The following is an 11,113-nucleotide window of genomic DNA, read 5'->3' as shown; positions in this document are numbered from 1 at the left end:
AATACCTTGGTTTGGATGTTCTATCAACACATATTCCACACAAACCATTGTCACACCAAGGTTCTAGAGGGCAAGAACTAGATAGATAACATTTTCTTTGTATAGCACCTACTTTAACAGAGATACCTTTTGACGTTGCAGTGCAAATACCATTATGTCACCTGCCTGCAGAAATCCTTAAAGGGGAGTAAGGGAATATTTATTCGGAAGTCATCATATGAGCAAGGTTGTGTGATACTGTTGAAAAATACAAATGTCAAAAGATCTCATCAACAAAGACAGAAGATCGGGGGGTTCCTAAAGGACCCTCTTGCCCCTGTCTGCAGACTTCCAGCACTTCCCTCCTCTGGAAACCTTCCTCAAGCTCTCAGTCCAGGCCAGCTGCCCTCCTCAGGGCTCCCACAGCTCCACCCCTCGGCACTTATCACCTAGTGATGCCATTGCTCACTCCTTGCCCATCAGTCTCCCCACCGAGCTGTTGCACCCTGGGGTCTGGCACTGAATCCTATCAGCCACTGCATTCCCACCGCTCATCCTGGGATTTGTCACTTGCTAGATTCTCATAAATACTACCTACCAGACCACCAGCATTCAAAGCAAATGCAGCTTTGGAGTTGCTATTACAGGTCTTCACTGCTGCGGGCTCTAAGTACCGCTGAATTCAAGCAAAATACTGTTTTAGCTCCTGAAAGAGAGAGATGGTCTAAAAATAAAACACCTGAATGTGTAGCATTACAGAAACAGAGATCATTGGGGGCACATAAGAATACACATTAATGTACTCTGAAGGATTTAAATGTCATTCATTTGTAAAGTGGACCTCAAGCTACATGCCTTTAAAAAGGTAAGCATTTGTTAAAAACACCGTAATCACACTATTTCAGAAAGAATTTATCTGCATGCACACACACATACGTGTTAGCACTTCAGCTGCGGATCCCAGAGTCTTAATCTCACTGAAACTGGATTGAGGGTGGTAGCAACACCTATCCAAAGCTGTTTATACTTATTTGAAGTATGGCACACTGTATCTACTTTAAGCAAGGCTAACTATATGTGGCAGATGGATTACTTCAAGAAAATGGAATGTTATGGAAAAGCCATCGTCTTTGGACATAAACCACATATGATGTTATTTCTACCTGCAAGCCAGCGCTACTGGTAGAAACGTTCAACACCGGGCAATAATACCAACGACAGTCAAAACATTGAAAAATACCGAACATCTGCAGGGGCCTAATGATTTTGTACATCTTCCTTCGGGGCACCTATAAAGCAAAGACACTCAGTGCAGTGAGTGATTAGCACAAACTCTCCGAGGTCCTCGGACGGAATGTTGCCTGCGGTCCGCACTCTGCAAGTTGTCTGCAGACTCAGGGGTGGGGTCCCATCTCTGCTTCTCCCTCTTTCTTCCATGTTACACCTCTCTCAGCTCTGCTCTGATGGCCGTTTGTGTGTCCTCACACCATAGGCTCAAAGCTGATGCTGCCACAGCTCCATCCCAGGTAGATCCAGCCAGTGGTTCAATTTGAAAGCCAGTAGCTTCTTAGCCTTCTTTTCTCCAAAAAAGCTGAAAGTCCTCCTAACAGGCTCTGGGGCCTGGATCAGGCCAGCTTGTGCCACACCGCGCAAGCCTGGGTTTCACCCTCTGGGGCAGCCGTACCTTCATAAGGAGGACTGCAGTCAAGAACTAAAAAGGTTTCAGAAGTTTCTCACCACGAGAACTAAAAACCAAACTACCTTTTATCTTGTTAAGGCAGATACTTGGTTTCCCACACTTTCTTTATTTGAAAACTCAAAGCACATCACAAGCAAACTTGGGTCTGTTCGCTGTGCCCAGAATAGGCATTTCACTGCTGACTGACCGTGAGCTCTCGACTGGCGGTGAGCTCTTCACTGCACATCGCCCTGGAGCCCCCAGTACCTGCTCTCCCATAAGTCTTCCTTGACCATGCAGCCAAGGATCTCATCTTTCCTGAAATTCAGAACTCGTCTCTATCACCCGCCTACATAAATCGCTAAATGAGGCACTCAATCACTGCCAAACACTGGAATTACTAAAACTCACCTTGTATCTCAGCAGCTACTGCCTTAGATGATGACTTAACATTTCCAAGACTTGCCCTCCTCACTAGATAGTCAGCCTCTTGAGGTGAGGATATGTCTCCTTTAATTTTTCACAGAGCAGATCCTTAAAATTACATTTTCTGAACATTTTGGGTGGGGAGGGAAGGGGCCTTTATTTTTAGCAAGACTGTTTGCATAAACAAATGATAAAAAATAGTTACCCCTTGCCCATCCTCATTCTCAGCGGGGGGCTGCCCTCCAAGGCGCCAGGGACAAATGCTCCATTCTATACTGGTAAGTGGTGAGACTCCCCTACTAAGCCAGGCCGGAGAACTTCTGGGCCTCAAGACTTTGAAGATCCCTGCAAGCCCAGGCATCGAGCCGGTGAGGCCCGCAGGTAGCAGTTACCAGAGGGTCTGTGGAGGTGATTTTGTATCTGTGCACACGTGCAGAGCCTACCCCAAGGGCTGTAAGACTGGAGGAGGATTAATGGGACTAAATCACCAAAATCTGACAGAGACACCTTCTTCGCGGTGGTAGAACCAGTTCTGGGATTCTCCAGGCTCTTACCTACAGCAGGGCCAAGCGAGTACCCAGTTCAGATCCCTACGTGGGACGATGCCTCTCCCCGGCCACCGGTACAGCCCGGTCAAAAAACCCAAACACGCAACACTCGGGGTGATCTGGCCTCTTCTGACGGTAGTCCACCGACAGCTCTTTGGAGACAACCTCGGGCTGCCCTAAACTTACAGGATGTTTGCGCCCTCCGTGCTGCGTGCACTGCTCGCGGGGTGACACTTGGAAGAGCAAGTGACTTGAAAACGAAGAAGAGGAGCCGCGCTCCCAATGCGCCGAAATGACTGGGGTACTCATCTAAAATAAAAAGGTCTCTGTCTGCAAATTCCGTTTGCTAGCCCGGTAATCCACCCCCGCCCCCAGCCCTGCGTCGAGGGCCGACCGGTACAGCTGTTTTTAATCCCTACTTTTCTCACTCGGCGTCCCGGGCTCGGGCTGACCAGACGCGGAGCCACTTAGCGTTTCCTCCTCCCCCTGTCGGGGTCTGTCCTCCCTCCGCCGTCTCCTCTTTCTCCGCCTGCATCCCCGGGGGGCAGAGTGTGGGAAGAACGAATTTCCGCCTGGTTTGCCCGCCACTCGCAGACTTGGGTCCCTTCCGGACGCAGCCTGCGCACCCCCGGCTCCTCCCCCGGCTGTTCCACCGAGGCCGCGCTCCTGGTCCGGGACCGAGAGCCAGGAGGCGCGGGCTGCGGGGGCCGAGCCGCCGGGGCGCAGCAGCCAAGCCGCGCCCCGAGGAGCTCTTGGAAGGGCTCCCGCCTGCAGCCGGGGAATCCGCTCGGCGGGGAGAATCCGTGCCAGGGAATCCAGCTCTCCGGACTCAAGCTGCAAACAAAAAGCTCAGGTCTGGCTCCCTCCCTCCGCCCCCCGACGCACACCCGGAGAAACAGTTTGGTGCAGAAATGCAACAAGTAGCACCCGGAGCTCCCGGGGCGCCCTGAGCCGCCTGACTTGGCGGGGCGAAGCCCGCCTGCAGAGACCCGGGCCAGCCACCGGACAAAGGGCGGAGGAGGGGCTGGACCGCGCTGCGGAGTCCGAAAGAGGCCATTGAGCGAGTCTGGCCGGGCCAAGGGGAATGCAGAGGAGACACGGCGCAGGCGGGCCAAGAGGACGATCCGGCCGCAGCACGCAGGGCCAGGGCGGGCGGCGATGGAGGCTGCCCGCGCCGTGCGCTTCCTGCTCGTGGTGTGCGGCTGCCTCGCGCTCCCGCCGCGGGCCCAGCCCGTGTGCCCCGAGCGCTGCGACTGCCAGCACCCCCAGCACCTCCTGTGCACCAACAGGGGGCTCCGCGCCGTGCCCAAGACCAGCTCGCTACCGAGCCCCCAGGACGTGCTCACCTACAGCCTCGGCGGCAACTTCATAACCAACATCACGGCCTTCGACTTCCACCGTCTGGGGCAGCTCAGACGGCTGGACCTGCAGTACAACCAGATCCGCTCTCTGCACCCCAAGACCTTTGAGAAACTCTCCCGGCTAGAGGAGCTCTACCTGGGGAACAACCTCCTGCAGGAGCTCGTCCCGGGCACGCTGGCCCCGCTGCGCAAGCTGCGCATCCTCTACGCCAACGGGAACGAGATCGGCCGCCTGAGCCGCGGCTCCTTCGAGGGCCTGGAGAGTCTGGTCAAGCTGCGGCTGGACGGGAACGCCCTGGGGGCGCTGCCGGACGCGGTCTTCGCCCCCTTGGGCAACTTGCTCTACCTACATCTGGAGTCCAACCGGATCCGCTTTCTGGGCAAGAACGCCTTTGCCCAGTTGGGCAAATTGCGCTTCCTTAACCTCTCTGCCAACGAGCTGCAGCCCTCCCTACGCCATGCAGCCACCTTCGCCCCGCTGCGCTCCCTCTCCACCCTCATCCTCTCGGCCAACAGCCTCCAGCACCTCGGGCCGCGCGTCTTCCAGCACCTGCCGCGTCTCGGCCTCCTCTCACTCAGGGGCAACCAGCTCACGCACCTCGCGCCGGAGGCCTTTTGGGGGTTGGAGGCCCTGCGCGAGCTGCGCCTGGAGGAGAATCGGCTGAGCCAGCTGCCCGTGGCGCTGCTGGAGCCCCTGCACAGCCTGGAGGCGCTGGACCTTAGCGGGAACGCGCTGTCCGCTCTGCACCCCACTGTCTTTGGCCACCTGGGCCGGCTGCGCGAGCTCAGCCTGCGCGACAACGCGCTCAGCGCCCTCTCCGGGGACATCTTCGCCGCCAGCCCGGCCCTCTACCGGCTGGACCTAGACGGCAATGGCTGGACCTGCGACTGCCGTCTGCGGGGCCTGAAGCGCTGGATGGGCGACTGGCACTCGCAAGGCCGTCTTCTCACGGTCTTCGTGCAGTGTCGCCACCCTCCGGCCCTGCGGGGCAAGTACCTGGATTACCTGGATGACCAGCAGCTGCAGAACGGGGCTTGTGCAGACCCCTCGGCCTCAGGTTCCCCGACCGCCGAAGGTCAGCGGAGGCCCTTACCCACAGCCGGCGGGGAGGAGGTGGCGCCCCCTGCAGGCGGCCTCTCGGAGGAGCTGCCACCGCAGCCGCAGTCACAGCCACAGCCACAGCAGCGCGAGCGATTTCTGCCCGGGGTGGCTTGGGATGCGGCCGCCAGGGAGCTCCTGGGCAACCGCAGCGCTCTGAGGCTGAGCCGACGGGGCCCGGGCCTCCAGCAGCCGGACCCCTCCGCCGCTGCTGCCGAGGGTCCGGCGCCACACCCCCTGGACCTGCTCCAGAAGCCCGAGCGGGGACCTCCGACTCCGGCAGACGCCGCCCACGCAGAGCCCACCCCGACGGCCGCGCCCGCCTCTGCGCCACCGCCCGCTGGCGACCCCTGGCAGCGCGCGGCGGCGAAGCAGCGCCTGGCCGCGCAGCAGCACGAAAGCGCCGCCCAGTCCGACGGCGGGGTCGTCCTGCCGCCGCTGGTGTCCGACCCTTGCGACTTCAACAAGTTCATCCTGTGCAACCTGACGGTGGAGGCGGTGGGCGCCGACAGCGCCTCGGTGCGCTGGGCGGTGCGCCAGTACCGAAGCCCCCCAGCGCTGGGCGGCGCGCGCTTCCGCCTGCTCTTCGACCGCTTTGGCCAGCAGCCCAAGTTCCACCGCTTCGTCTACCTGCCGGAGCGCAGCGACTCGGCCACGCTGCGCGAGCTGCGCGGAGACACCCCCTACCTGGTGTGCGTGGAGGGCGTCCTCGGGGGCCGGGTCTGCCCGGTGGCCCCCCGTGACCACTGCGCCGGGCTGGTCACCCTCCCGGAGCCTGGGAGCCGGAGCGGCGTCGATTACCAGCTGCTGACCTTGGTCTTGCTGGCCGTCAACGCGCTGCTGGTGTTCCTGGCGCTGGCCGCCTGGGCGTCCCGCTGGCTGCGGAGGAAGCTGCGGGCTAGGCGGAAGGCTGGGGCCCCTGTGCATGTTCGACACATGTACTCCACCCGACGTCCCCTGCGCTCCATGGGCACCGGCGTGTCTGCGGACTTCTCTGGCTTCCAGTCACACCGGCCGCGCACCACTGTGTGTGCTCTCAGCGAGGCGGACCTCATCGAGTTCCCCTGCGACCGCTTCATGGACAGCGGGGGCGGTGGTACAGGTGGCAGCTTGAGGCGGGACGACCATCTTCTGCAGCGATTCGCTGACTAGGTCCAGGGACTCCAGGGGTGTGGAGACCATCTCATTGGCCTTGAGGAGCCGGCCACTTTCCGTGGAGCCCCTCAGCCCACCTCAGGGGAAGATCTAACTTTACCAGAGCTTCTCCTTTCCCCCTTTTGTGCACTTGCCAGAGAGGCCAAAGGGGAAGCCAGTTCGGCGCCCTCGCCCCCCCAATTCCCAGTACCCACTCATGATGTGAATGGGTGGTACTTGGTGGTCAAGGCCAAGAGTAGGGGACAAACGGACGGTAGAGTCCAGAGGTGCGAAGCCTTCTCTTACATGGAGACCTTGGCACAGCTATGGATATGGCTTTGGTGGTGTTGCAACGCAAGAGCCTGGCCCCCTTTGGGGCAGAAAAGGGCGCTTTTGTCCCCGGAATGGCCAGAATGCTTTTTGTTTGTTCAGTGTGAAACAGAGGAGTTTTGTCCTATTTAAGGGAAAAGGAACTTATTAGTATTACAAAGGAGGCTTGGCACCTGGACTGCGCTGGGCTGGTGGTCTCTGCCAAGAAGGGAGATGCTGTAAACAGGTGGTAAAGTTCAACACACCTGCCAAGGAACTCTTTCATGTTGGTTAATAGAACATTCAGGATAATTTAATGTTTAAATAATTAGAGACGCTATTTTTTTTCAACAATGTGAAGAGCTCGGACATTTAACAAACTGACAGTAAACTCAAGGACTGTTTTAGTTGAGCTGAGCCGTTCAACTAGTATTTTCTTTTTAACATTAACACCGCAAGAACATTGGCTGACCTTGGGGTTAACTAAGATTACCTGCTTTCTCAGGAGAAGGCTGCATGCAAGACTTCTCTGTCAGGGTTGCTCCTGTGGCTTTTTAATTTTATTTTTTCTAAACCTATATATGGAAAAGGAAATGTCAGTGCCAGACTTGGTAAAAGAATGTAAGGTGTGCATAACCGATGACCACATAGGGAACTGCAGCCTCCCAGTTCACTTAACCGCATCTCTGACACTGTGTCCAGATTGGAATAAATATGATGTGGTACTTCTCATGTTTTTATCAGTCACACACAGCAGGCTGTGCCCCGCTTCTCTTGAGTTGCACCGTTAAGTGATAAAGGCAGTTCCCTAATAGGAGGGAAGCAAAAGGTGATAGTCAATTGACAGCGTAACCTTCAATCACCTTAATGTCTTACTCTATAGGAAAGAGGGGGGAAGAAATTATTGGAAAAAAATGTGAAAAAGGGTACATCAGTGGTTGTCTGTTTCTACTAAAACCAGAAGATTGTTAGGAGTACTTAAACCTCACTGTGAAATAATGATTTATTTTGCAAGTTAATCTCTCCACTACCCCGTGTTTTACCATGTTATTAAATCTTATCTTTTAGTTAATAATTGCAGTATTTCTTTTAAATGTTTTTGTTTTAAATTTAGGATTAGGCTCCTTTATTTGCTCCGTTGTTTTCAGCTGTTTGGGACACTTTCGTTCCCTGATATTTATGAAGTACACGTTTATCACTAAATGTAGTGCTTTGGTTTACATTAATGATTTTGTGTGTGGTCTAGAAAAGCAGTCACAGGGCAGGGCTGCACAGTGATGCTCGCCGTGGTTGTGGAGTTATTGGCAGTGGGGTGCCACAGAAGCTATTACAATGGTGCTAAGGCCAACAGTGAATCTCCTGTTTAGGGCGTTAAGCCCTGAGGGTCCTGACGACTCAGGGAATCTATCATAGTCTGGGGGGGTCCTTCAACCCCAGTGTACTCCCTTTTATGTTTGGCCTCCATTGAGCCAAGCCTGCCCTTGTCCCAACAGCTGAGCAGAGACCCAGGGCTCTAAACAAACGGATCTGTGTTTATGTTCAGATGAGTAAATGTCCAGACCACTTAAAGTACAGCTGCTTCTCTGGTAGTCTTATCTATGGGGCCAAAACTTAATAAAGCACAGGAAATAGGCTGTCATTCTTAGTTTGCTGCCAGAGCCCGTGTCAGATCCCAAGCATATGAGTACATGGGAGAGGGGGTCGTTACCTGCTCTTATTTGAAACCTTTGGGCTATTTACTTGCCCCTCTCGTGCTCCTAGTTTTGTTCATTCGTAGAGCAATGGCATCTTTTAGCTGGTCCTTTTGCACAGCAGTGTGATCTTGAGCTCCACTAAAAGTCTGAAAAAGACCTCTGATGCTTCCCAGCACCTACCCTTTCAACTGCAGAACATCACTGAAAATACTTCACGGAAAAACAGGAAAATCTATGTAAAAAGAGTTCGACTGGAAAGTCTTTCGGTGGGAAATGAATGAATGTTATACATTGTTATGTTCAGTTATGTCAATAAACCCACTTACTAATGGAGATGTTTTATTGTTGGAGTTTCCAAATAGCCTATACACTCTCGTAATGATATGCTGTGGTTTCTACAGCAGTTTCCATTGACGACAATGAAACATGAGCTTCGAGTCTGTCTGCCTGTCCTCTTGCAGTGGTTTTTAATTGCCATTTCTACCAGAGAGTGTAGACTTTATTTTTCAGAAATAGTTAGGAGAGTTTATGCCCAAAGAAACAACGAGATGACTCTAAAAGCAGATGGTGAGCCATGATAAGAAAATGCTGTTAAAATACCAGTGACAGCGAGATGATTGGGTCTCAGCCAGCATCAGCAAGGAATCAGGACTTTTGACTCCCATGGTCAATAATCAGGAGGTATCTTGAACTGGAGGTCATTTTTGCCATTACCAAAGTATATGAAAAGATAAGATTCCTAAAGTAAGAAAGAATAAACTTTGTATGAGGTAGGATGGTTCATTTAAAGCGCCACTGAGGGACGCCTGGGTGGCTCAGTTGGTTAAGCATCTGCCTTCGGCTCAGGTCATGATTCTGGGGTCCTGGGATCGAGCCCGCGTCGGACTCCCTGCTCAGTTGGGGAAGTCTGCTTCTCCCTCTCCCTCTCCCTCTGCGTCTGCTCGTGTGCTCTCTCTTGCTCGCTCACTCTCTCAAATAAGTAAATTTTAAAAATCTTAAAAATAACATAAAATAAAGCAGCATTGAAGCAGTCTGGAATGTGGTCAGACCCTCAGCTCAACCTGTTAAGATTATTACTGGGTAATAACTGGCACGTGATCAGAACACCTTCACTAATTTGCAAAGACCTGGTTTTCACCAGAAGTTCACCAATGTGGGCAGCTATCCTCTATTAAGAAACCGTTAAAACAGACACTGGATTACCTGGTATTCGTGCTTAACCCCTCTGCAATCTGCTTCTAAGCCTTGGAAATAAGTGACAATGAAGCATTCTCGTGCCAGAAATGTATTAAAAATTGAGACCATGACCCAGGATTAAAACAGATTTCTACCCAGTGTTACACCTTCACCATCTCAGAGAAACAGCATCATTAAAGTTCAGTATGATTTTAAGGAAGTGATGAAAGCGTTTTAGTCGTCTGGGATTGCATTCATTCTATTAACCTGATCTCTTTGTGCCTCAGTTTCTGCATCAGTTAAAATGGGAATCCTGAGTCCTGACTGCAGAGTGCCATTGTGAGGAATAGATGAGGAAAAAAGCATTTGACAGGACCAGCTACAAGGCAGATGTTCAATAAATAGTAGATGTATTATTAGTAGCAGTATTTTGTGCACAGAGCAACAAATTGTAAGAGACATTTTAGAAATACCATGGACAAGGCACTTCTGCTTAAGCCCTAACCAATTAGAAAATCCAGGTAATGAGATTCAGTGACCCCTGCCTTTGTTCTGGTTAATTGAGGCTCTTGTGTAATTTAATGTGGAAGGATAGCTCTTGAAATACCTTCTCATTATTTTATTTTTTCTCTCTCATTTTTCAAAATAGAAAAGGTGAACATACTAGTATTTGAGTAAACTTTTCTACGTTTATTAAACTCTTGGCATAACCTCCTTCATCTTTTGGATTGAAACTAAGGATGTGTAAATGACGTTGCTTCCCGTTAACTTAGTGATAGCATCCCCAAGTGTCCTTTGACTTAGTTTACTTCAAGAGATACTTTGCATGAGTAAATGTTTTTTTTCCTCCTAGGGATTTCAGGTCACTTCATCCTTCTCAATCATGTGGCAAATAATATTCTTTTCATTTTACGTGGGAGACGGAATATTTACATTAATCACTGAAATAATTAGGGGGAAATGTAGCTTCATCTGGTTGCTTTATCTTGGGACACAATAACTAAATATATCATTACATCTGTTTGAGAGATTTTAAGCTACAGGTGGTGTGATTCCTTATTGACACAGAAACGTGGCTTTATAATTTGGCTGTGAAATGGCATCAGGTGCCAGACAGAAATATATTGTCATGCCCCAACCTTTCAAGCAACAGCATCTCTTGACTCTAAATCCATAACATTTTTCTCCAACCAACCAAAGCTTCGTAAGTTTAGCTCCTACCCCCTACTCTGTCTTCAAAACCAACTACCAGTGTGAGTTGGATGTATTCCCTTCTAACAGTCAATTCTCCTTATTCACACAAGTTATGTTGCATAAAAGCCACAGCAAACACTGAGTGAACAAACACTGAACCATTGCTCTGAGAGGAAATTCTGGTTTGGGTGCCTGCAAGCATCTGGCCACTTCTCCATCAACTTATCAATACATAACCTTTATTTGATGAGTGTTTCTGTTTCAAGACACCTTAATTAATAGATACTGTTGATTCATTAACGTGGTACTCAGGGCCAACAGCCCTGTAACTCCTGCCTGAATGGAGTTGACCTCACACACCTACTTTCTAAGACGCATCGTTGCCATCCTTCACTGAGGAACTCTAGACGGCGCTTTTAAACAGCAAATCAACAAAAAGCAAGGAAGTGTGAGAAATGTGTCACTAAACAATGAAAGGGACACTTGTTTACAGGAGGAGAGCTGCAACAAGGTGA

At 51.7% G+C, this 11,113-nt stretch overlaps 1 protein-coding gene across 1 annotated transcript; it reads left to right on the top strand.

Annotated features, from left to right (window-relative positions):
- The first annotated feature begins 3,050 nt into the window (after positions 1-3,050).
- Positions 3,051-8,561, top strand: TRIL (TLR4 interactor with leucine rich repeats). The gene has a single exon (XM_035020813.1). The coding sequence runs from the start codon at positions 3,790-3,792 to the stop codon at positions 6,241-6,243; it is 2,454 nt and encodes an 817-aa protein (XP_034876704.1). The 5' UTR covers positions 3,051-3,789; the 3' UTR covers positions 6,244-8,561.
- Positions 8,562-11,113: the final 2,552 nt, after the last annotated feature.

The sequence above is a fragment of the Mirounga leonina genome, unplaced genomic scaffold, assembly GCF_011800145.1.
Source record: "Mirounga leonina isolate KUSES-001 unplaced genomic scaffold, KU_Mleo_1.0 Mir_174, whole genome shotgun sequence".
Classification (NCBI taxonomy): Eukaryota; Metazoa; Chordata; class Mammalia; order Carnivora; family Phocidae; genus Mirounga; species Mirounga leonina.
This window is presented reverse-complemented; position numbering and strand designations above follow the sequence as displayed.